The 25537-nt window shown below is 45.9% G+C and overlaps 2 protein-coding genes across 2 annotated transcripts in view; one reads left to right on the forward strand and one right to left on the reverse strand.

The window, feature by feature from the left end:
- The first annotated feature begins 1791 nt into the window (after positions 1–1791).
- LOC143172655 (actin-like protein 7A) lies at positions 1792–2895 on the forward strand. The gene has a single exon (XM_076362310.1). It carries the CDS (start codon positions 1792–1794, stop codon positions 2893–2895), a length of 1104 nt encoding a protein of 367 aa, XP_076218425.1.
- A 1971-nt stretch (positions 2896–4866) lies between these two features.
- The window catches only part of ELP1 (elongator acetyltransferase complex subunit 1), a 35187-nt gene continuing 14516 nt past the window's right edge, over positions 4867–25537 (reverse strand). The window contains exons 16-36 of the mRNA XM_076362067.1: positions 24950–25003; positions 24743–24848; positions 23950–24065; positions 23130–23203; positions 22414–22492; positions 22068–22147; positions 21025–21165; positions 19835–19920; positions 19115–19263; positions 18142–18265; positions 17578–17675; positions 16135–16336; positions 14636–14697; positions 14077–14139; positions 13905–13965; positions 12979–13092; positions 12173–12284; positions 8102–8229; positions 7550–7704; positions 6443–6521; positions 4867–5486 (exon numbers count right to left, since the gene is read on the reverse strand). Coding sequence (XP_076218182.1) covers positions 5419–5486; positions 6443–6521; positions 7550–7704; positions 8102–8229; positions 12173–12284; positions 12979–13092; positions 13905–13965; positions 14077–14139; positions 14636–14697; positions 16135–16336; positions 17578–17675; positions 18142–18265; positions 19115–19263; positions 19835–19920; positions 21025–21165; positions 22068–22147; positions 22414–22492; positions 23130–23203; positions 23950–24065; positions 24743–24848; positions 24950–25003 — 2151 coding nt within the window. The 3' untranslated portion in view covers positions 4867–5418. The remainder of the gene's footprint in view (positions 5487–6442; positions 6522–7549; positions 7705–8101; positions 8230–12172; positions 12285–12978; positions 13093–13904; positions 13966–14076; positions 14140–14635; positions 14698–16134; positions 16337–17577; positions 17676–18141; positions 18266–19114; positions 19264–19834; positions 19921–21024; positions 21166–22067; positions 22148–22413; positions 22493–23129; positions 23204–23949; positions 24066–24742; positions 24849–24949; positions 25004–25537) is intronic.

Here is a 25537-nt window from a genome sequence, read left to right on the forward strand (position 1 = left end):
ATGTATTACTGTCAGATGTTTCTGACACACCGGTGTCTTTTCAGGCAGGAAAAGTAATCACTTCCGGCTATCTAAAAAATAACTTCATTGCCATTATCTAAGGAAGTAAAAACCAACTTGGGAATTAAAACACGACAGCTAAACATAGAACTAAACACTACGGTTGCAGCGAGCGAGCAATGCTATTGAGAAGTTAAGCTGAAATCTTTCTGCATTTCCTTAGACCAACATGAACATAGACCAATCAAGTGCACCGGTCAGTGCTGAAGGAGGTCAGTCACCAGCTGACAACCAATACTTGCATCAGGATCAAGCCCTCCGGCTGAAAAAAAGGGCCAGGTTATTTAAATGGGAAGGAGCATCAGCTGCAGCGTCCCCACTTCGCTGTGCCACAGCATGGCTTGAAGATTGCAGTGCTGCTGAACTTCCCCTTGGCTATGGAGCAGGCATCGCCTGTCACCAGGGTGCCAGGGTAGTCACTGCTGAGGCTCCAAGAGGGGCAGCCTATCTCATATACAAGGATGTATTGAATCATTTATATACAAAAATACGTGTATAGTACACAATATCCAGCTTTATTGCTTCCCAGAATAATAAACTATCAAGGTTTGCAGTTGCTTGTCTGCATATGTTGAGGTTGGTAGAGAAATTGGCATGGTTTTATGCTGCCCTGTTTCTCCACATCGGGATTTTGGTGAGCCTCTATCATTTGATTGTCATCAAGATGTGAACTCCCGTATAGGCAGCAGAGCAGTAGCAAGGAAAATCTGTTTGTGGGTCCAGAACTGGTTAGTAGGGTTCGATTTCATCCTAAGCCCAGCTTTGACTTGTTAAGTGAAATGGCTTTCAGTAAAAGAGCACACAGAGCTTTTGTTATGCAAGGAAAATGCTGTTGGTAGCTCTTGGTAACGTATTCTGTGGGGAGAGGGTGTCTTCTTCTGTGCCTCCATGCAGCAATATGTTATTACACACACACTGATGGGGCAAATAGTGACCTGTTGCTGCTGGAAAAGAACAGACGTTCCTGTAGTGGAATGGGGGGGACGGTAAGGGTGAGGGGTTGGATGTGGCCTAATTTCAACCACCAGTCACACTTTAGTTTTTGCTGACATTAGTAATATTATGCCTTAATTTAGAAAGCAAAACTTAAAAATGAGAGAAACAATGACAAAAGCACAGCCAGTCTAGGGATTCGCTCTTGACACAGCCAAACTAGGGCTTCGCTTGGCCCCAGAGGTGAAGTAGTGCCAATGCTTAGCAACAGGAACTATTTTGGACCAAGAGCAGTTGCAAATGCTGGAGAACCATGGTCTTCCTCACGTGGCAGACACAGGCTGGAAAGGAAAGCCATGCTGCTTCACGGTTAAATGCGCTGTTTATGCCCTGCGGCCCGTCACATCTGGGTGGGTGTCATGTTTTTTAGTACCTCTCAGAGCAGGTCAAAGCAAAGCACAATGCCTGCAATCCAACTATATAGAAATGGTGCACAGCTGTCTCAAGTCATGATTGTCACGCACTTGAATGCTGAGCACTGGTTTCTGAGGGGCAAGCCTCTGTATGATGTCATCAGTAGAACCACCGCCACCAGGGCTCCAGCCACACATCTGCTGCTTGCGGTGACCCCAGGTGGAGTGGTGGCAGGGCAATGCTGCCAAGAAGCATGTCCAGCACTCGCTGTATGAAGTCACAGCTGTACAGGAAAGGTCTGCAAGAACGGCAGCAGCGGATGCAAGCTGTTTGAAGCCTATAAGGGACAGCCATATATCTGCAACCAAGGGTAGCCTCAAAGCCATGAAGGAAACTAAAACAGTAGTTGTAGACATTGGCACATGCTACTTCAAGTGTGGCTTTGCAGGGGACCCATGGCCTTCCTACATTGTTTCCTCTACAGTTGGTAAGCCCACACGGGAGGCTGGGAGCAATCAAAAAGAAACCTTTGTTGGAAAAGAGCTTCAGAATAGCAGTGTACCCTTAACACTCATCAACCCAGTAAGACATGGCATAGTGGCGGACTGGAACTGTGTCCAAGATACTTTGGAGTGTATTTTCCAGACAGAAATGAAGATTCAGCCAGAGGACCATGCTGTTCTGATGTCAGCGCCTCCCCTGTGTTCCATCACTGACAAGGAGAGATATGCTGAGATGATGTTTGAAGGATTTCACATGCCTGCCATCCACGTTGCCTACCAGTCCCATTTATCCATGTACTCTTATGGAAAAACCTCAGCTCTCGTGGTGGAAAGTGGCCATGGTGCTTCGCACGTGGTTCCCATCTATGAAGGTTATGTTATACGTAGCATCACTGGGAGAGTAGACTATGCTGGCTCGGATATCACACGTTATCTCATGAGGTTACTAAATGAGTCTGGAAACGTGTTCATGGAACACCAGCTAAACATCGTACAAGATCTCAAAGAGAAGTGTTGTTGCACTTCTCTGGACCTTACCCAGGACTTGAGTTTGCCTGTTCAGAAACAGCAAATGGATTATGAGCTGCCAGATGGACATGTCGTCACCGTAGGCAAGGAGAGATTCCTTTGTGCTGAAGCGCTGTTCAAACCAGCCCTACTTGGCTCACAGCAGCCAGGGATTTTGCAGCTGACACTCACCTGTCTCAAGAGGTGTGATGCTGACATCAACAAAAAAATGGTGAGGAATATCCTGTTGTGTGGGGGCAGCACTATGATGGAGGGCTTTACCGACCGCTTCCAGATGGAACTGGCCAGGATGTGCCCCACTGACAACCTCATCACAGCCGCATCCCCTCAAAGAAAGTCTTCTGTCTGGATTGGTGGGTCTATTCTGGCCTCACTCCGCTCTTTCCAGGAGCTCTGGGTTTACAGAAGTGAATATGAAGAATGTGGTCCTTCCTGCATTTTTAAGAAGTGCTTCTGAAGACGACACTGTGTGCCTTAGAAGGACCAGTGTTGACAAAGGGTACCTGAATCAATTCAAGAGCACCTCCCTTCCACCCCTTGCTGTGATTAAGAGATTTCTGCTGGAGCTGTATTATTTTTATGATATTGTGTGCCTGAAGTAGGGTTTTTTCTTTTGTATTTTGTATTTAATGAAGCTAGACAGCAGACAGGTGACAAACTTCTGCTCTAACGAGAGAATCAGGCTTCCATACAGCCACATTTGCTCAGAAATTGGGACATTTCTTAAGCTAACTCCATATTTCTGCATTAATGGCTTACTTCAATTCCTGGTAACTGCATCTGTTTGTAAGAGCCTCCACAGAACTCAAGAGCAAATTCAACGTGTCTGTAAAGACAGCAGCTAAGGCAGAATATATTTCAAGATGACATGCATCACTAAGAAAGCAAAAGAGCATCCTAGTAGAAAGCAAGGGAAAGCAGATTCCTGGCTGCTGCTGAAAAGAAGCTAAGGTTCAGCAACTGCGGAAGTAGGAAGCAGGAGGCAGGACATCCTCCTGGAGGCTCACGGACACTAGGTGCTGCTTCCAGCTCTACTGCTCCTTAGTCAAAGTTCACTCAGGAGGGAGTGGGGTAGGGGGAGACAATGGAGTTCAGTGATGAATTACCGTATGAATGATTTAGAAGACTGGTCTTCCACCTGGATGGCAGATTTAAAGTGATTTTGCCTTGGTGGGGGAACAGGAAAACATGTCTAAGACCAGAGGGTCTTCAGCTTTGACCATCACCATGATGGAAAAGCAGAAGAACCCATATACATGCATTAAAGGAACTGCTGTGTTTAGGCACAAGCATGAATCCTCAGTAAGATGGCAGTAGTTTTACCTTTTCTTGGGTTCTTTAAAGAGGGACTCTCTTTCTAGACAATAGATTAGGCTGTGCAAGACCTCAGCATTTCCTGGCGTCAGATTTAGAAATGTCAGGAATTAGCGGTGTCAGTGTTGCATTTCAGTTGCAGGTCCAGAGCCCTCCATAGCCTGGAGAGGACCGCAGACTCCCTCATCACCCCTTTCTCCAGATCTGAAAGATGGCTTCTGTATTTTGTCTTGGACTATGTTCTGCTACCATTCTGAAGACCCAGATCCAGTAAAACACTCCTACCCTGTGCAGCCTTTCATGTGTTTTGCCATCTCTAGGCTTTACTCTTGGGGAATCTCTTTCCAGTGTAGTCACAGTACTTGACAACAGGCTTAAGCCATCCACACGCCACCCAGAACAGGCCACGTAACTCAGAACAGCTGTAAGAAAGACCACTCCAATGCTTCATGCAACCCTGACAAAGGATTGTTTTACCACTCCAATCCAACAACCCCAAGCCAGCACAGCACATACAGTGCAAACCCACATGGCCATCAGACATGCCCCAAACAATGATCTGCAGCACTAGACACGTGCTAATGCCGTGCAGTAAGAACACGGCCCATTGCTGTGTCATTAGGTACCTCCAACAGACAGGAAGTGCCATGTTTGTGCTGGCATTTTTCCACAGCACCCAACTAAAATGGCTTGCATAGAACACGGCAGCTGCCAGGACAAAATTAACTGAGGGAGAGGGGTCTGCTACTGCTGAAAGGGTTTTCAGCCTCACCTGCAGAGCTTGTCCCCCTCCTCTGCTCCCAGGACTGCTGCTGTTACTCCTTGAGTCAGACTGCAGAAGCATTCTGGGGTAAAACCTAATTCTCAGGTATGAGGTTAGATCAGTTTCCAGCTGAAACAGTTCTGCAATAGAGCATAGTATAACCAGGGTACAGCTGCTGATCTGTCAGTGCCACACAGCAACATTAGCTGATCTTCTTTAAACTCAGATAATTAGGGTACTATTACCCAGCAGCGTGTGACACTGACACCCCTCACCCCACCCTTCCCCACCGCTTTTATTCGTGTTCCTCTACCCAAGATGTCCTTGGTGTGAATGGGCACACTTTCAGGATGTAACAGCTGTCGGTACTGCAGGGTTCACTCTGACATAACAAAGCGATTCTGATAAAAATCTGGTATTACCAACATCCAGCTTCAACAGAGAAAACACAACGCATTTGTTTAGCAACTACAACTTCCTATTGGTGCAGACTTACTGGTGAGGTCTCTAAACCAGGCTGAACAGCTTAAAATGTGACCTGTCATCATGGCAGGTACCATCCACAGCAGCGAGTGATGGCAGAGAAAATAGCCCATCCAACACTGGTGGGGTTGCTTCATCCAGAAGGGAGGGAACAGTGGTGGGAGATGTTGGATTCAACCAGCAGCATTCAGAGCTGCACACCCTGTTACACCCCAACCTCACAAACGACCTCTGCAGTGGGATGTCACAGGTCACATACAGGTCACAGTCACAGCTGCATCAGGTGGAGGGACCCTTCACTTGCACAGCCCTAAGAACAGTGTATCAGAAACGCCAGGACAACAATGGTTTCTGTAAAGGTGTAATGAAATTATATGAAAAGTTACAGTTTAGAGTCCACTGGGATTCCTTGGCTTTTGCTTATTGGAGAAGATGCAGTTTCCACTGTAGATTTTTATTGAGTTTTGGTGGAATAAGTAATTCTGGATCTGAAAGGCAAACAGGACAAGTGTCAGAACAGAGGGTAACAGCCATATAGTTTCTTCAGGAGCTGTCAACTACTTAGTTTACTTTTCTTTACCTCAAAGGACACTGAGAAGTCTCTGACACATAGCATTTCCCTTTAGTGACTGATCACCAGCCTGCATGGAAGAGTGCCCCCAGCAGAACTGCTTACAGAAATAAATCTCGGGGGCAAATCAAGTCCCCTCTCCATTAACTGTTATCGTTCACAACGAGGAGGCAACAATCCATGGCAGAAAGCAGAACTCTGTTCATTCACCAGTAACTGGGACATCATACACAACAGCCAGCTGGCTGTTAAGTGTGAATAAGAGGCACACGGTTTTCTCTGGAGCCAGCCCTGACAAGCAGCAATAGGCAGGTCGCATCTAGAGGTTTATTACAGGATTTCTCCAGGCAACTCCAGGACAGGTAGGGGAAGAGACTGTAGGACTAGTGGGGAAGAGGGAAGACAGAGGGGAGATGGGACCAGCCGTTGCTAGCTCTCTCAGCCCTAACTTTGTATTAGCTTGCAAGGACTTCAAGATAGCGAGGCACCACAACAGACTGTAGCCTGGCCTGGTCAAGAGCTTGGCCTGGCTGCCAAAGCCAGACAGAAAAATTCAGCAGGTAAATTACAAGCAGAATTATCTAACACATTCCCTAAGAAATCAGACTTCCAATTCCCTCACAACAGACACTACACACACAGGAAGCCAGGAGCACAATTCAGACAGTAGTTTTAGCACAGGACTTCAGAGCAAATAAAACCTTATTAAGAAGGCTGCTCACTTGCCACAAGGTGGGAGGGTACACCATGAAGAAATTCCTAAAACTGAGTAAATGCTACAACTGTTGGCAGGTAGCAATGCTTGGAGAACCCCAAAGCCCACTGATGTCACCAAAACTTCACACCCACACCTAACTCGGAGCCTCAACTAACCTTGTACAACAGGAGTCATCATCCTCTTCTGCTGATAGGCAGCCATAATGCTGTTTGCAGTTGAGTTGGGTCCCAGGACCTGTATGAAGCAGCAATACCCATGTTCCAACCTGCACAAAGCAAGGCTAAGAACAGGGATACCTACAAAGAAAACTCTGCTGTTAGTCTCCAAAAGCAGAAGCAGCTGCCTGCAGGAGACCTCACAGTACAAAGTGACCAGGAATATGTGATCAAAGCCCAGTAACGTCTCAGAAAAGTAAACACAGAGGCAGAAAGAGAGAACTGCTTTTGGACAGCTTCTCAGGACACAGAACCCTTATCCCAGCACCTACTTCTTCACAGCACTGTAAGTGTCATGACTTGGCAGGACTACTTTCATTACAGTACCAGCAATATTTAAAATTCATTTGAGAGTCTCAGCTACCTGTAACATAGAACAGTTTTAATCTGTCCTTAGAGTCTTGCTAATCAGTAGTTAGGGAGAAGATACTGGGGAATATTTTGTGTTCACCATGAACGCTCAGAAACTACCTATTAGAAATAAAGACTTTTACTTCAGAAGGGAACTAAGTGCAGTCCTTGTGATTTCCTTATTCTGCATGAAGATGAAGCTTAGAAGCCTGACATAACCCTTCTTTTTGCAATATACTCCTTACAATATACTGGTTCAGACTAAATTGACCAGTCTGGTAATTCTTCACATCACCAGGTTGAACAACCACCACTCCAGTACATAAAAGCTATGCTAACACTTCAACCATCAGGCCTAAAAAAGAAAACAGTGTTCCTATGTTCTACAAATTGCTTAAGATAGAGCTCATGAAAAGAAGTCACCACTAGGACAAGGTAACACAAGCCTTACGAGACCTCATCATGTCCAACGTGGCATTCAGCGCAAGGCACGCAGCAGGCTATACCTGTTGTACACATCTAGAGTGTACTGACTTGGCAGGTACTGCACAGAGTATCTGTTTGACCTCTACAGAAAAAAAAGCAGATCTGGAAAGCCAGGGAAGGATTCCAGACTCTTTGCTGGAGAATGCAAAATACTGCTAAATACTTGGTATTGTATAGCAGGTGTGATGGGTATTGCAGATGAGCACAGACCGAGTTGACAGAGCTCTGCTGCAGGTCTGGAGTCCAGATTTCTGGAATCGAGGTCTCCATCAACTGCAAAACCTCTTCCAGGACTCGCTGCAGTGCCCCAGCTTGCTCATCATAACCAAACAGTACAAGCTGCTTCAGAAGGATGTGTATGTCTCCTGCAGGAAGGAACAGAAGCAGAAGCAATAGCAATTAACAAAGCTATGCTAAATAAACAGCTGTATTTCTCTGGTATCAGGGCACATGAAGAGGAGCAGCAAATCAGAACTGGTTCTGTCCCTACTCAGCCTCTACAGTGCCTGAGTACAAATGTGAGACAAATCTGTCACGGCACTGACAAGGCCTCACTTCTCTGCTCCCAAACCTCAAATGTGGATAACTATTACATGTTCTTCCAGGCACAGAGGCAGATGAACAAAATCAAGGTCCAACACAGATGGTCTTATGGACCAGGTAGGTTCTCTCCTCAGCACACCCATTAAGAAGAAGAGGGGGCACACTGCCTCAGCTGTCCTCACAAGCTATAGAGTAGATTAAGATCGTCAAGTGTCCTACCCTTCACAGCCTCAACAGCACGAACATTTTCTCCCAGGACTTCCAGAAGAGCCATATCTTCAAAAGGACTCCCCTCTTTCAAGCTGTATCTCTTGCGCTCAGCCTTGCGCCGGTTCTTTGAAGATCGCCTGAAAAGAAGGATGCTTAATTACGGTGTGCATAACAGGATTAGCTGTTAACAGGGTAAGTCCGAAGGAACATCAACAGTGTGCATGAAACTTGTTACTCAAGTCATTACTCTCTCCAGTGAGAGGGGACTGCATGTAAGCTATGTATCTTTGTGTCAATGTTTTCAGTGCTACTCAACCAATATCCTTTGTGGTCTAAAACACAAGTCAGTAGTTGGGCTGTTTCTGTACTACAAAAAGGACTGCTCCATGTTCCAGCAAGGTTAGAGCGTTGCTCTAAGCACAAAGTAGGGTAAATTGTTTGGCAGTAGTCACTGTCAGGCAAAGCTGACCTCCACTTAAAACAATTCAGTGCCAGGGTTTGTGCTTGCCTGTGCATATTTTCATTTCTGCTATCTCCACAAGCTGTGCACTAATACAGCTCAGCTCCTGCCCATTATCACAAGAAAGCAACTTCTAATCATAGAATCATAGAATAGAATCATGGAATAGTTTGGGTTGGAAGGGACCTTTAATGGTCATCTAGTCCAACCCCCCTGCCATGGGCAGGGACATCCTCAACTAGATCAGGTTGCTCAGAGCCCCATCCAACCTGACCTTCAATGTTTCCAGGAATGGGGCATCCACCACCTCTCTGGGCAACCTGCGCCAGTGTTTCACCACCCTCAGCATAAAAAATTTCTTCCTTACATCTAGTCTGAATCTACCCTCTTTTAGTTTAAAGCCATTCCCCTTGTCCTGTCGCAACAGGCCCTGCTAAAAAGTTTGCCACCATCTTTTTTATAAGCCCCCTTGAAGTACTGATAGGCTGCAAGAAGGTCTCCCCAAAGCCTTCTCTTCTCTAGGCTGAACAACCCCAACGCTCTCAGCCTTTCTTCATAGGAGTGGTGTTCCACCCCCCTAATCATTTTTGTGGCCCTCCTCTGGACCTGCTCCAACAGGTCCGTGTCTTTCTTATGCTGAGGGCTCCAGAGCTGGACGCAGTACCCCAGGTGGGGTCTCACCAGAGCAGAGTAGAGGGGCAGAATCACCTCCCTTGACCTGCTGGCCACCCTTCTTTTGATGCAGCCCAGGGTACAATTGGCCTTCCGGGCTGCGAGTGCACATTGCTGGCTCATGTCCAGCTTTTCATCCACCAGTACCCCCAAGTCCTTCTCAGCAGGGCTGCTCTCAATCCCTTCATCCCCCAGCCTGTATTGATACCGGGGGTTGCCCCTACCCAGGTGCAGGACCTTGCACTTGGCCTTGTTAAACCTCATGAGGTTCACACGGGCCCAATTCTCAAGCCTGTCCAGGTCCCTCTGGATGGCATCCCGTCCCTCTGGTGTGTCAACCGCACCCCTCAGCTTGGTGTCATCTGCAAACTTGCTGAGGGTGCACTCAATCCCACTGTCTATGTCACTGATGAAGATATTAAACAGTACCGGTCCCAATATGGACCCCTGCGGGACGCCACTCATCACCAGTCTCCATCTGGACATTGAGCCGTTGACCACTACCCTCTGGATGCGACCATCCAACCAATTCCTCACCCACCAGACAGTCCACCCATCAAATCCATACCTCTCCAGTTTAGAGAGAAGGATGTTGTGGGGGACCGTGTCAAAGGCCTTACAGAGGTCCAGGTAGACGACATCTGTAGCCCTTCCCGTGTCCACTGATGTAGTCACTCCATCACAGAAGGCCACTAGGTTGGTCAGGCAGGACTTGCCCTTGGTGAAGCCATGCTGGCTGTCTCGAATCACCTCCCTGTCCTCCATGTGCCTTAGCAGAGCTTCCAGGAGGATCTGTTCCATGATCCTGCCAGGCACAGAGGTGACTGGCCTGTAGTTCCCTGGGTCTTCCTTTTTCCCTTTTTAAAAATGGGGGTTATGTTTCCCCTTTTCCAGTCACTGGGAACTTCACCGGACTGCCACGACTTCTCAAATATGATGGATAGTGGCTTAGCAACTTCATCCGCCAGTTCCTTCAGGACCTGCGGGTGGATCTCATGAGGTCCCATGGACTTGTGCACCTTCAGGTGCCTTAGATGGTCTCAAACCTGATGTTCTCCCACAGTGGGCGGCTCTTCATTCTCTCAGTCCCCGCCTTTGCCTTCTGCGGCTTGGGCAGTGAGGCTCGAGCACTTGCTGGTGAAGATCGAGGCAAAAAAGTCATTGAGTACCTCCGCCTTCTCCGTATCCTGGGTAATCAGGTCTCCCGTTTCATTCCAGAGAGGGCCCACATTTTCCCTCATCTTCCTTTTATCCCCGACGTACCCATAGAAGCTTTTCTTGTTGCCCTTGATGTCCCTGGCCAGATCTAATTCTATCAGGGCTTTAGCTTTCCTAACCTGATCCCTGGCTGCTCAGACAATTTCTCTGTATTCCTCCCAGGCTACCTGTCCTTGCTGCCACCCTCTGTAGGCTTCCTTTTTGTGTTGGAGTTTGTCCAGGAGCTCCTTGTTCATCCATGCAGGCCTCCTGGCGTTTTTGCCTGACTTCCTTTTTATTGGGGTGCATCGCTCCTGAGCTTGGAGGAGGTGATCCCTGAATATTACCCAGCTTTCTTGGGCCCCTCTTCCCTCCAGGGCTTTGTCCCATGGCACTCTGCCAAGCAGATCCCTGAAGAGGCCAAAGCCTGCTCTCCTGGAGTCCAGGGTAGTGAGCTTGCTGTGCGCCCTCCTCGGTGCCCTAAGGATCTTGAACTCCACCATTTCATGGTCACTGCAGCCCAGGCTGCCCTTGAGCTTCACATTCCCCACCAGCCCCTCGTTGTTGGTGAGAACAAGGTCCAGCTCTCCTTGTTGGCTCCTCTACCACTTGGAGAAGGAAGTTATCATCGATGCATTCCAGGAACCTTCTGGATTGCTTATGCCCTGCCGTGTTGCCCCTCCAACAGATGGTGGGGTGGTTGAAGTCCCCCATGAGGACCAGGGCTTTGTGAGCGTGAGGCTGCTCCTATCTGTCTGTAGAGGGCCTCATCTGCTCGGTCTTCCTGGTCAGGTGGCCTGTAGCAGACCCCCACCGTAATGTCACCTGTCTTCTGCCCTCCCTTTAATTCTGACCCATAAGCTCTCGGTCGGCTCCTCATCCATCCCCAGGCAGAGCTCCATGCACTCCAGCTGGTCACTGACAGAGGGTGACACCCCCTCCTCATCTCCCCTGCCTGTCGTTCCTAAAGAGCCTGAATCCCTCCATCCCAACACTCCAATCATAGGAGCAATCATAGGCCAGTACTATCATAGTATCATACAGCAATCATAGTAATCATAGGCCAGTACTAGTTGCATAATGTCCCCAGATGATCAGCACACTGACACAGGTATGCTGAATACTAAGGTTGCATTCTCTTCCTCTTTTCATCTGGGCTACAGAAAGTGCCCTAAAAAGTCCACACTTTTCCCACAATTGTATTTTTCCACATTTCAGCTGAGGAATTCAGAAGCAGTCCCACAGACTACACCGGCCTCTAAGATACCCCACCCCACACTGCAGCTCACATTCTTAAGAGCACTCAAAAGCAACACAGATGCCCACTGTGGGAAGACATCGGTATGAGACTTAGTAGCAACCCCCACCCATCAAGTGCAAAACCTAGGACAAAGAGCACAAGCCATGCGCACAAGCTGTTAATGTTTGAAGAGCTCTGCCCATATTCTGTGTCAAGCTTCCTACAGCCAGCTATTCTGGCAGCATGCCCAACACCCACAGAGCCAGCTCCTGCCCAGAGTCTGTGTTCACAGCTCCTCTGCTGGACACTCAGTTCCTGTTGCACTAGCAGCTTCTGGCATTTTCTGCTCTCTCCCTCCCAATAAGAGTTAAAATAACCACAAAATGCCTCTAATTAAAGCAGCTTCAAGGCACGCACAGCTGCAAGGAGGAGCATGCCAAGCATGAGCAAGCTGCCCTCCCAAATGCTGATGCCAGGGCAGCCACTACCTAATTTGGAGGCAGATACCTACGCTGATATTCTTGAATTGCTGTGTGAATATTTGCTGTTCATGTCGCTGGCTGTCATAACACTGCTGGTTTCAGAGAAAAGATCCAATTCTGGGCAAGTCGGCATTTCATAATCTGCAAAACATGTTAACAACTGTCACAGTATGGAAAAAGGTCACAGTTATTTCCAAGCCTTCTCTCGGGGTAACCTATGTAGCTTGTTGGAGAAGCAGCTTGGGCAGATTCATTCTACCTGCTGGCGTTCCAGAGCCTTACAGCTCTCAACCCCCCTCAGCCAGCACACGAGAAGAAACAGCAATTGAGAAGAACACTGCTCCTCTGCCCTGCTGGGGATTGTGATATTAAACTGCACAATCAGAGGGATGACAATCTCAGTGCAGCAAATCTGGACCAGGACAAAGCATTCTGTTTTCAGAAAACTTCCCTGAGCCTGTGTGAGCTGGTGGGTGAATATGCCTAATAGGTACTGAGCACACAGGACATGCTGAGCACTGCCTGATCCAGCCAAGCTGGCACTGTGGAGACAATACTGTGTCATTTTGAAGAGCTTTCAGGTGCATTTTCATCCCATGAAAGCTGTGACATAGACAGCACTGAAAATAAAGCTGTCTGTACAGAATGAGCAAGGTCAAACAATCACAGTCCAAGTATGGTGTGAGGAGGGGGTGAGAAGAATACTGTTCTACTGTTAAAGACACCACTGGAGCTAGAAGAGAGCACAGCTCCACCAGGGGAAATGCAAACCACAAAGAAAAAGATGATCACAGTTACTTATGCAGGAGAAAGTCATATGCATTTCAATACCAACCCTGCAGGCTCTCACAAGCCTTCTCCTTCAGCTCTCGGACCACTTGCAGGCGACTCTTATGGCGAAGAAATGCTGTTTTCTGAGAATCTAGGAGTATCAGCTGACTTTTCTGAGCTGCTCAGTAAGAAAATCAGAACATGACCATTTGTGCAAGAGAACCAGAAAAACATTTTTTACACAAGAAGTGTGAAGGAGCACAGTCCTTCGACAAGCTCAGAAGTCAGGTGCAAAGCACACAAAAGGACTCAAGTGGAAGGAAATTCAAAGCTTATAATACAGGAGCCCAACAAACAAGATGCACCTGGATGGGGAGTGAATTAACCTGCCAGACAAGCATTTTCTGGAACAAGAGTCTGTTTCTAACACAGGAAGAGCAGAAAGCTCTGTGGTCAAATCTCTTTACATTAATTAGGTTTGAATTAAAGAAAAAAATCCCTCAACTCATAAAGCCTACTGCCTATAGCATGAAAAGGAAAAACAACCAATAGTAACGAACCATCCTTCCTGGATGGAAGGGATAATACAGCTATCAAATCGTATTTTTCAAAAACTCCTCATAAAAGCTTATAGGACAGTCAGGCATTTTCCTAGTCCATAATTCTGCTGCCACATGTGCTCTGGAATAAGGACTGTCCTGCTTGTTCACGGACATGCAGACACAGACCCCTTTGCAGTTTGTGACTGTGAGGTCTGGAAAAGCTCAAAAGGAGCTTGACTAAGCTAAAGAGAGCCCATGACGCTGCAGGGCTTCAAGCTGCATTGAGTAGAGCCAAATGCAGCTAACCGGGCAGCATCAGTTAGGCAGAATCAAAGCATCCTTCCATACAGCTTCCAGTACTGCAGTGCTGTGACTTCCCACAGACCCAGTAAAGACCTTCTTCAGCCTCTATAGCACAGAGAAGTCTCAGATTCTTGCACAGATTCACCTTCCAGAATAGCAGGTTTGAGGTTGGTGTCCAAGATATCCAGTCTACCATACTTGTGAATCTGGATCAGGGAAAGGAAACAAGGTATTATTTAAGGATCTAACCCAGACCTCTGTTCTTGCACTCTAAAGAAATATTTCCACTCTGGTTCTTGTGCTCTGAAGTGTCTTACCAGTCTTAAAGCCTCTTCCCAGACAGCCCCTTCTAAGAGCAGGAGAATAGCCTCTTCATAGTCCTAGAAGGAAAGAGCAATCATGTACTGCTACTGATGCTAGTAATACACATTCAGGTAGCACCTATTCAGATGCACATTTCTATGCAGCAGTATCACAGTCAGGATAGGAAAACACTACTGTGCCAGGTACTTTGAAGCGTTGACATAAAAAAAAACCCCAAACTATGTTACTTCTCCCATGCTGAGGGGAAATCCCTCTGGAACTCTGTCTTTCCTACTCCAGCCCTCATGCTTCAGCTCTCTGAGACAAAAGCTTTTCATACCAAAGCAGAGGCAGCTTCAGGACTGGCAAAACTCAGGGACAGCATTCATCCCCACCCTGCTCACTGCATCACCTGGACCTGCTCTGCCCTCCCCAAGAGAGCCCATGGCACAGACTGTTTTGCTGTCAGCATGCATGGAGTAACATGTGGCCCAGGAGAATAGAGAAACCACAGATGGTGTATCTCTGACAGAGGATATTACTGGGGCACAGACAGGAGCATGATTACATTACCTGAGTGTACTGCTCCAGGAGTATGGCTGCCTCTGCATGCTTTCTCTGTTCAACTAGTTTTCCTACAAGAAAAGGTGGAGTTCAGCTTTTCAGAAGCAGCTGGATTTTGTGCCACAAAACTACAAAGTAGAGGAAAATCCCACTCACTGAGGTACTTTCTACCTGCTCGCACACCTACTGAATCTGCCCAGTAAAAAGAAGGGCTGCCTGATGCCAAGAATTCATTAACTTGCAACATCATCAGCCAGTTGCTTGTGAAATTGCTGGTGCACATCCCTCAAGACCAGCTGGAGAACATTTTCCCCCAGTCTGAGACAGAAATAGTGAAGAGTCTCTTAAGTGGAGGGGGTGAGGTTGGACTAGATGACCCTTAGAGGTCCCTTCCAACCCAAACTATTCTATGATTCTCTCTCTCTTGAAAGCTTCAGTGTATCGCAGCCTTGCTGTCTGCAGGGAGCACTTTGCCACCTGCTCTCTGTGGTATGGACAGCAACCATCAAGCTTGTGGGATTCAAGGCTTCTAGTCCCCTAAAAGTCAGAACCAGCCTTGGCACTGGTTAGTATGCTAAGATGCAATGTAAGAGAGCAAGTGATACACAACACCAGCAAAAAAAAAAAATTACTGAAGCAAAGCAATTTCATCCAAGGCAGCTTATGTCTGCTCATTTCACTAAATTACAGTCGTGATTTAAGAGGGGCACCAGAAAAAGTATTAAAGGCAAGACATGAAGGATCCAAATTGCATTAAGTGACAGAAAAAGAAAATACTGGAATATCCAACTCTGGAAGACTACACTCCCATTCCCACTGTGTAAGTGGGCCCTTCATAAACTCTGCCTCTGAGTAAGGCAGAAGTCAGGATGGTGTTCCATTTCTCTTGCTGAAGTATATGCCAGGTCCACAACACATCTCACACATGCAGTCTGCTATGTCCTAGTAAGCATAAATTCTGAGACCAGCTACCTTTTTCTCCTGCAGCAGGATGGCACATAGCTTTACATGTACGAACTGGTCCTAGCTGCTAGCAGGCTTTAAAGAGAAAACATGAAGATGCAGCTCTGAATTATCCAACAGACTTCAAGGTCTGTGACTAGGCACAGTACTTAGTCAACGATGTCTAGAGGCCTCAGTCATGTCAGACACTTCAAAGAATCTCCATTCCCTGAGGTTAACCAAGGAGGCAATTTGGAATAGCAGTTCAGCAACTGGTTGCAAGGAAAAAGTGCAAGAAGCAGTCAATATGAGGCAGCCAAGGCCACAGCTACCTTAGCAACTCCTGGGTGCCTACCAGCTCAACTCCAGTATCTTCTGGTTCCTTTGAGAAACAAAGGTGATGTGCAATCACACAAACCCTTGGGAAACATGGGATCTTTGTTCTCCCTTTAAGAAAAATGCTGCTGAAGACTGAGGTTTTCACTAAATTTTACAAAAAACCAAAATGAACCAAAAATAACAGCAGCCAGTTTTGCTCTGCACACTTCCATCTCCACAAGGCCTACCTGCCATGTTCCGTGCCAGGCTGGACAGCTTATCCTTTGTGTAACCAAGCCGTGATGCCATGCACAGGGCTTGCTGCCAGCTGCCACTGTTCTGAAAAGCATCAAGTGCTTTTGCGAAGATGCCAGCACGAGCAAATGTCAATGCAGCCTGTTCATATAGCTGCTTCTGAATCAAGTACTCCCCATATGCATCGCTGATATCCTGCACGAAAGAGACAAAAGAGAAATAAATCAACTGTAGAGTCAGTAGTAGTCCTCCATTAGTAAAAATTAAGTGCCCATGAACAAAAGCCTATTTCCCCCTCCCACAAGGAACCTCCAGGCACAATGTTCCTACCCCATTTTTAACTTTTTAATCAAGCCAAGGGCTGATGATTAGCACACGGCGACATTTCATAGAGCTAAAGCAAGAGACACGGGGAGGTACCTAACTCTCCAAGCCAAAGGCTGGGTAAACTACATACTGCAGGAAATCAGCCCCTTCTTTCCCACTCAAATGAGCGTTTTTTGTTGGAATGTCTCCCTGAACCAACTTACTCCAGGAGTCAAACACTGGCACAAGGAAGGATGCAAGCCCTGCAACTCTACAGGCATAGGCTGCTGTGAATCAATATCCTGAGCTTCACTATGCTATTCACAGCTCAATCTCCATCATGAAGGGGCGGGTGGATTTGACTGGAAGAATACAGAAGGAATAAAGAAAGACTCCCAATGAGCAGAGTCAGGAACAGACCTCCTTCATGAGGAAAGAGTCCTTTCTGCTTTCACCGTGTTGCAAACAGACTGAGTTTCTGTATTTCCCCTCTTACTTCTTCATCTACTTCTTTTACAAAGGCTTGTGTGTTGTATATTTATAATATCTAAATTAAATTAAATTCATTCACATTTTACCTCAGCCTTGGTTCAGTAATTTTACCTTCAGAACTTTACCTCAGCTAAAGTTCTTCAGTAATACTGAAACTAACAAGGGACACTACATGCTAGGAAACAGCACATCTACAAGTGCCCCAAGCTCTCTAGCACTCTTCAGAATAGTTTAAGGACAACAAAGTGTCCCACACAACCTGCAAGTGCCAGACAGAAAGCTGGTATCACAAAGGTCAAGACAGGAAGGAAAGTCTTTCTGTGGTAATGGGAGTTCTCCAGCACACCACAAAACAGCGCAGCAGAAACCGGACTCCCAGGTGCTCTCCTGGTCACGGGACCAAAGAAGTAACAGCCCCTCCTTCAATGACCAGACCTCGCAGGATCAGTGCTGAGAGTCATTCCAGCTATTATCTCAGAAGAGGATCTCAGACAACACAGGAATAGCAACGACCTGCAGAACTTGAACGCAAGCAGCTGCCGTCTCATTCCTGCCCTCACTCAAGGTGCTGAGGACGTGCAAACACACACGTGAGAGAATAAAAAGCTTGCACGCTGCAGTGTCACGTGCTTACACACCTTGTACTCCTGAGTGCTCGAGGGGTACAGCTTCAAGGCTTCATAATACTGATTCTGATCCTTCACCAAGTTCAGAAATTCAGAGAAGTGTTCAGGACCTGCAGAAATAATTTATTTTTTGTAGCAGTAAAAGAGAAAGCACATGGCTCTCATGGCTCCCAGTCAGTCTGGGTTCATTGCATTAAGAAGCAACTAGAGACACTTGGGTGGAAGAGCACAAAAGCACCTATTCTACTACTGTAAAATCAAGGTGTTCACTTCCTTGAGGTTTGCTCCACTTTTGCCAGCAATATTAACTCGGGACAAGTCACCTACAACAGGAAAAAACCAAGACTAACGCTTTATGATTGCAGAGCAGTAAACATTCTCACTCCTTTCTCCCTGTGCCAAGCTACACTACAAAAAACAAGTAGCAGAAGTTAGTTAACTGTGCACTACCAGGAGGGAAGATGACCTTGTGCAATCCTTCTCTTTCTTCATCTATTTCCCCCCAAGGCTCTCCAAAATGGAAATGTTCCACTGCAGAATTTCTCCTTAGAGACGCTGCATGTGCAGGACACCTACCACATTTGCTGAGGTGCCCAAGAGCTTTTGTGTATCTCTTCAAGTGTCTGTCTATTGTATATCGCTGATAGTTGGTTTCCATTTTCCGGAGGGTATTTAAGAAGGGCAAGTATTCTTTTGGGTCCTGCAAAGAATAGTAAAAGCTGCAGTTGAGCTAATCTGGTAAGATCCTTGTTTGCCCCCATCTTTACCAACAGACAGTCGCATATTTGAAATTGTACGATAATATACTAAAAAGGCTTTTTTTTTAAATGTAAGCCATCTTAAAGAATCAATTCTGTGTATGTACTCTTGCGAGAATGACTAACTTAAATTACCAGACTCCCACATGGACTTCAGCAGTATCTAAAGGCTGGTGACATTTTAAATTCAAGGCTATGTATCATATCAAATATTGTTTTCTATTAGCTATTATCATGTATAAATTTGCAGCTGTAAAGCTTATCAATTTCCCCCACACCAAAGGTCATAAAACCTGTTAACATGAATAGGGTGTTTTAACTGACGGACAGCAGGCTCCACTACAACATTAGGCAACTCTGAAGATCCTGATGGGCATTTCCATTCAGAGATTTCAAATCAAACCTGCTGGAAGACACACACTATTATCGTGGCCACCACCAAATAAGCAAGAATCAAAAGAGTACAGAACTGGGAACGTAAGGTGTGCAGTCACAACGCTTCAACCACAGTCCCTCCCTTCACCAGAGCTACTTTGCTGTGCTGCTCTAGAAGAGCCCTATTTCACCTTAAACACAAGCAAGTTTCCAAAGCTGTGATCAAGAAGTACCAAGGGATGCAGACATGCCACCTTCCCAGCACCATCCTAAGCACACACAGGACTTCTGAGCAACTGGAATCCTGCCTGGGTAGAGAGCTATGACTACCAAAACATGTGGGCTGATCAGCAGACTACAAAGAACCTTTGGGAAAGCAGAAAAATAGTTCCTTGGCTGGAACTACAAGCCAAGACCTTTTGAGACTTTTCTGCCACCATGATGACTAAATCGAAGTCATATGTCCCCAAGGAATAATCATACAATTCATTGACATCCACAAGGAAAAGCAGGTACTTCAGTGCTTCTTCTGCACTCACAGCTTTGACATCTGGAGTAATGCTTTCTGTAACAAGATAAAGAAACATACAATCAGTTATATCATCAGCAGTGGAACCCTGCTCTGAGGGAGGGATGCATTAGCAAACACATCCTTGACACCAGATAGGGACCACCAAACTAACGGCTCGTTCTGTCTTGCAGGAGGGGTTACTTTGCCTTTCCAGGGCAACTTCAAGGACCAGCCCAAGCATAGTAACTTGTTAAGTGTGCAACAGTGGCAAGTCAGAAGTATCAGCACAGAATAAAAGCAAAGTTTGCCAGTTTGAGATACCAGGACCCAGAATGGGAACCTCCTATTCCATGCCGGGAGAACCAGAGTTCTGACTGGAAAGAGAAAACAACTCCAACTCTGGGCTATCTGCTGACATACCTAGATAAAAGGATGAGTGGAGGGCATGTACAGCAGCGTATCTTAGCTGATAACATTAACACACAGCTAGTTTCAAGTACATTTCTGTTTTCTGGCTGACCCCATGAACAGCCACCTTAAAATAATTTTCAGGGTGAACCATTCTAACAATGAAAGCTCCTGCAAACCACCCATTTTCAAAACTTTTGAGTTCCTGATACAACACCTCGAAGATCATGAACCTTCTGGAGAGCAATTTCCAGTTCTGGAGGCCTTTTCTTTACGTGTGCCGTCAGTATCGATAGGCAGTATCTGAAGAAAACAGAAACGATGAATGAAAAAGCGAGAAGGCAGAAACACTGCTTATTCCTATTTTAGCACAGTTTGTGCAAGTTCTAGTTTACATTTTAGTAAAAAAACCCCGAACTACTCAGGTATTTCAATCTTTTTAAAGGAAGGCAGGAAAAACGGGAAGAAAACAGAATATACCAGAAAGGTTTTTCTACTCAGCATGTCTCCCAAAACATGTCACAAGACTGGAGCTGTGTTTTGAGTAGAATGAGCTTCTTTACCATGCCAAACAGCATAACGGAGAGAGAACACCTCTCTCTGAAAGCTCAGATGGCTGGACAGTTTTCCAAATCAAATTTGGCATGAAAATGGTCTTTTTTATAAAAGGAAAGCTTTCTAGGAGGTTATTTCCACTTTCATACATTTCACATGTACTATTTCAAAATAGCTTTCCCAGCTAAGGGGATGCTTTGTTTTCTGAAACTGTTTGCTGAGAAGTGTCTAAATTTTCAGGGTTCAGCAGCAACCCACCATCTGTTGCTCCCCTATCCACTGTTTCACATACAAGCTGCCAATGGTTTAACACTGCTTCACTAACCACTGTTATTATCCTATTTTCCCACCCTTTATCCTTGTTTGGTGTTGATTCATCCAAGGAGGATGGTTACCAAAAAGGTAATCATTCAGAAATATGCAGCTGAAGATATACAAAAGTAATTCAGTCTCAAATGGAACAGCTGAGATCCTTCCGAAAGGCCAGCTGCTCCAAAAAGCCAGCATCTCCCTGAGATGACAATCTTGCTCATGTCTCTCTGTCCCCTATGCCACACAGACTGTTCCTAAATTGAGTGTATTTCTTAAACCCTTATAAGCATCCTGCATCTATTACTTTAATTCTTGTACTAAAAAGTTGTTTTGCTATCTGTGGAATTATTAGATGTTGTGGATGGAAGGACACCTTCCATCTGCTGAGGATGCTATGTCTACGTAAGTTTCATGGAGCACAGGCTCGCTTCAGAGGATCTGAAGCAAAATAACTGGTGTTAAGGACAGCTTTGCTTTCTGCAAATGACTTACTAGAAATCTCTCTAATGGTTCCTTCACCTACAATAAGAAAATGCTCACTTTTGAGGGTCAATGTGTTCCATGGCAACTCTCATCACATCACATATGAGGTTTACTTTTTTCTGCTCAGGATGCTGGCGTGGTTGAGCATTACTGCTACCGTTCAGAGATGGGTACATACTCTTTGTGAAATCTTCTTCTCTAAATAAAAACAGATACCATGAATACCAGCACGGTCCATCACATAGCCCCGAACAAAGACAGTTAACACTAAGAAACACAAATGCATGCTGAAAATTACTCGACAAAATAGCTCATGTATCATTCAGTACTGACACACAACCTGCCACACTACCAGAAAGCTCTCCAACATCTCTCACCTGTCCCAATTGATTCTCAGCCAAGAGAGGCATTGAAAAAAACTGGTCAGAACAACTACTTTAGTTGCACAAAAAAAACAGAAGGCAAGATTTTCAAGATACAGCTGTCTTCTACTAAATCCACTTATGGAGATGCTGAGCACAGAGCACTTCTGAAAATTAAGCCATTTGCTTTTATTTCTAGACAAAGATTTAAGGTCAGGTCAAAACTGAAAATAAAACAGAATGGTTAAGTGATAGCTCCAGCTCCTAAACAATTATTTACTTCAGCAAGCTTGAGAAGTCCTCAAGCTACCAATGCCCTAAAGCCTCTTGCCACTCAACCTTTGAGAAGAAGTCAGGGGACCTGATTTGGGAATGTAAGCAAGTGTCTTGGCCTCAGGCTTCAGATAAGCAGTGCTGTCTTGCTCCTCTTTATGAGGGAACAAAACTTTCTCTGTTCATGTTTACCCCTGTACAGCAAACCAGAAGACAAATCAAAGCAGTCAGATGATGTACTAATCCCTTGCTGGAAAAATCTAATGGCTGCCTGCAAGCTAAAATTCCCAACAAGACACAATGACTGTCCCTGAAACTATTGAGCTTACTTGAGTTTTTATGACCCAACATGCCAGATTTCTGACCGACCCCTTGAACCCACATTGAAGAGCTGCCAATATTTTGACAAAATAATGTACCACCACATGATTACATGCATGCTTCCATTTGCAGAATTATACTCACTTCAGTTCTGTGAAAAACAAGTTGATGTGGTTCACAGAATCTATTTGCCTGATAAAGGTTTCTGCGTTTTCCAGAAATACCTGAAATGAGTAAGAGTATTACTACTGTTATTCTGAACAAGTACATTAAGTACAAGAACAAATTCAAAGACCTTCTCTGAATGTACAAGATGAAGAAAATGCTAAATCCGATCTGCCTGCATGAGGATGCAGCAGTGCAGAGCAGCCATCTCTGCTGAAAGCAGAACTGACAGCACCACCTACTCTTTTGAGCCCACTGTTCAATGTCAATGGATTCCAGGCTAGATGAATATGGAAAACAACACAACAAAACTGGGCATACTTGCCTTGGGATTGTGGTCATAGAGAAGATTGAGGTTGATTCGCAGCTTCCTCATACACTGAAATGCTTCTCTGAACATAAGCCTGGAGGAATGAGTCAAGTGGGACAGTTTACATAGTGGATAGGTGCAGTATCTGCAAATAAAGGCAACTGACTAAAGGTATGCACAGATCCCCTGGGAAGGGAATAGCCTAGGCAATAAGCTGTGTAGATTGCCTTCCAGAAAAAATGTGCAAGGTCAATCCTGTTCATTGCCAGCCTCTGCAGTGGGACAGACCAGCATGCCAGGTTGAGGAAGCAATACAGGCCTTGCATTATTTTTTTCCTCTCTTAAAACAGAGAACTACATTTTAATCTAATGGACCAACTTCTGTTTCAGAAAACTTCAATGTAAATCAATTAAACAAACAAAACATGAAAAACAGCAAGCTTCATCATGAAGTGATTGAGATGTCTGGAGAATGGACCAGACAAAGATTTCTCCCACCTACACAGTCTCAGCACCCATATAAACCCTCAGTGGTGAAGTGAGAGGCACCTGGGACTGCTGAAAGCTGGACTTCTAGCTGGTAGCCACAGAAACAGTTTCATTCCCACTAATGAAGTCAATTCCTTTGAGTTTAGCCTCCCTCCCTTCTCCAGCACAACAAAACCAGGCCAGCTAGCCTCTAACAGCTCAGACTGGGGGAGGGAAGACCAGAATACACCAGTGCCATTTACCTGTCTAGCCACTTCCGAATCTGGGCAAGAACCAGAGCTCGGTGGTGAACAGTCTCCAGATTTCCTCTTGGCATCTGTAACACAAGATCCACACAATTATTTATTTGTAGTTACTCTGCCTACATTGAAGACAAAACGAGGACTGGCCAATTTTCTAGGCCTGTCTGCTACTTGCAGGTGCATGGGCCTGTTTGTTCACTTCAAAGGACATGCAATTTCAACGACTGTGGAAAAGTATCTGAAAATTCTCTCAGCTCAGAAACATTGCTTCCTCAGGAGGCTGGACTCCACTCAACTGGGCAAGACCCAGAGCAACCTGATCAAGCTTTCAGGTTAGCCCTGCTTTGAGGATGATGTTGGGCTACACACCTCCAGAGGTGCCTTTCAAATGACGTCCTTCATTCTGTGAACCTCTGCTGGTTCTGAAGACTGAGCTCAGCACTTCAGACAAACTTAGTGCCAAGGCTAATGGAGGGCTGCTATCAAATACAGCAAGTACTAAGAGGTGAGTCTGAGATTCAATGCGAGAGGCCACAGTATGAAGCACCACACTACCTCGGCGATTAGGAATTTGAATAACCCTTCCCAGTTCTGTACACACCCAGCTGCCTGTGCTGAACCTAACTCCCACAGGCATTCTCAAAATCCCTCCGTACCCAGCCAGGCAGCTGGAGATTTGTGAGGCGCTGTGCTGCAGCAGTACAGGGCAGCAGCTTTATAGCACTGCACACATTGTTTGCAGGTTGGCCAGCTGCCCACTGAGATGGCCCCCCTATACTCCCCGATAGCAGACCTCAGCAGACACGGGCAGAGCACTGACCTGCAGCACAACCTTTGTGTCCTGGGGCACAATGGTGATGATACGCGAACCTCGCTCCACCTTGCGCAGGGTCTCACTGTTGGGTGCAGCAGCACTGCTCAGGCCAGCCTGAAGGGCTGAAGACAGCATTATTTATCAGCACACATGGCACACCGTAGCACAGTGCCCCTGTCAGGCTTTCCTGTGTGGCCCTGCAAGGTTGTACTGGACCAACTGAGTCAACAATACACCAGTGACTTTCAGCAGTTCCAGACAGGAAGAGGACCTCTTAGTGCTAAGCACTGCTGTACACAAAGTAGAGATATGTCCTCTATACAACAGGATCGCAAAGCTCAACAGACCAGATGAGAGGAGCACTGAAAGATGTAAAGGACCAATAAATTGTCATCCTGCCTTTCCCAGGGTCCTCATACCTCTCATAGCCAGATGCCACCAGAAACTCTTTCTGCTGGGATCCCTTCTGTACCACACACCCTCAAATAGCACACAGCCCTTTCTTTGGACATGGAGGGGAGGGAGAGAATGCAGGGCTAAGCTGTTGAAAACAGTGAAGAGACAACAACTACAGGACAAATCCTGCTCCCTGGGAGGAGCATGCGATATACAAAGTCAGTTCCCTGTGCTCCTTGCTCTCTGATAGATTTTTGAAAGCAGCTCTCTTCCTCTGCCTCTTAAGCAGTTGCTCTGAGTGACCCAAATACAACAGGTTTGGATGTGAAAAATGGGGACATCTTGTGGTTCCAAGACAACGGCCATGAGCTGCCAGCAGCAGGCAGCCAGAGCTGGCATTTACCTTTCACTGATATGTTCTTCAAGCAGAAGCATTGACAGGTGTGGGAGTTGGTTGTCACCAACAAAAACTCATTGTATGTTGCAAATGAGGTGATGTTGGAAGCGACCTGTAGAAAAATCATGAAGTTTATCACCGTATAGAGCAGAACAGGAAAGCCGCCTTTGGCAGAGGAAAAGGGGATGCAATGAAGGGCAAAAACTTCAGTACCTCAATATCATTAACAAAAAACCGGCATCGATCTGTGAGGCCCAAGATCATCTCCTGTAAATAAAAAGGATGACAAGTATAAGCTATCAGTGTCACAACCTCCAGTGTTTCACAACACTGACTAGCACTGGATTGAAGTACCTTACAATTAGGTACTGAGTACCTCATATGAATTACTCAAAGAAGCTGGACAGGAAGTTATGCAACCTCTATATCAGGAGGGCTTACTTAAGTGTCTTTAAACACCTCTGGCTGGAAATCCAGCTTGGTCTACCCTGTAACAGAAACTGCACAGTAACAAAATAGAAGCAGAAACCATGCCAGGTAATTTAGTTTTTTATTCAGCAGCATTTGGTCCAAAATACCAGGGGAAAAGAAATAGTACAGAACAGAGCAAAGCAACTCCATAGAGCATTCACTTGGATGCACGCTGAAGGAAAGAAACCCTGAAACTACCAGCAAAACAGCTAGTCGTTCCTTAAGTTGTTGTAACTATCAAGAAACCATTACCAATAGGAAACACCAGTAGTAGATCTGCAGTAACTCAATGCAGCCAAATTTGCTAACAGGATAAGTTCAAATAAAACA

This window comes from Aptenodytes patagonicus, chromosome Z, assembly GCF_965638725.1.
Source record: "Aptenodytes patagonicus chromosome Z, bAptPat1.pri.cur, whole genome shotgun sequence".
Classification (NCBI taxonomy): Eukaryota; Metazoa; Chordata; class Aves; order Sphenisciformes; family Spheniscidae; genus Aptenodytes; species Aptenodytes patagonicus.

What these genes read in the sequence shown, in the direction of transcription:
- LOC143172655 (XM_076362310.1), top strand. Translation starts at nt 1,792, where the DNA reads ATGAAGGAAACTAAAACAGTAGTTGTAGACATTGGCACATGCTACTTC.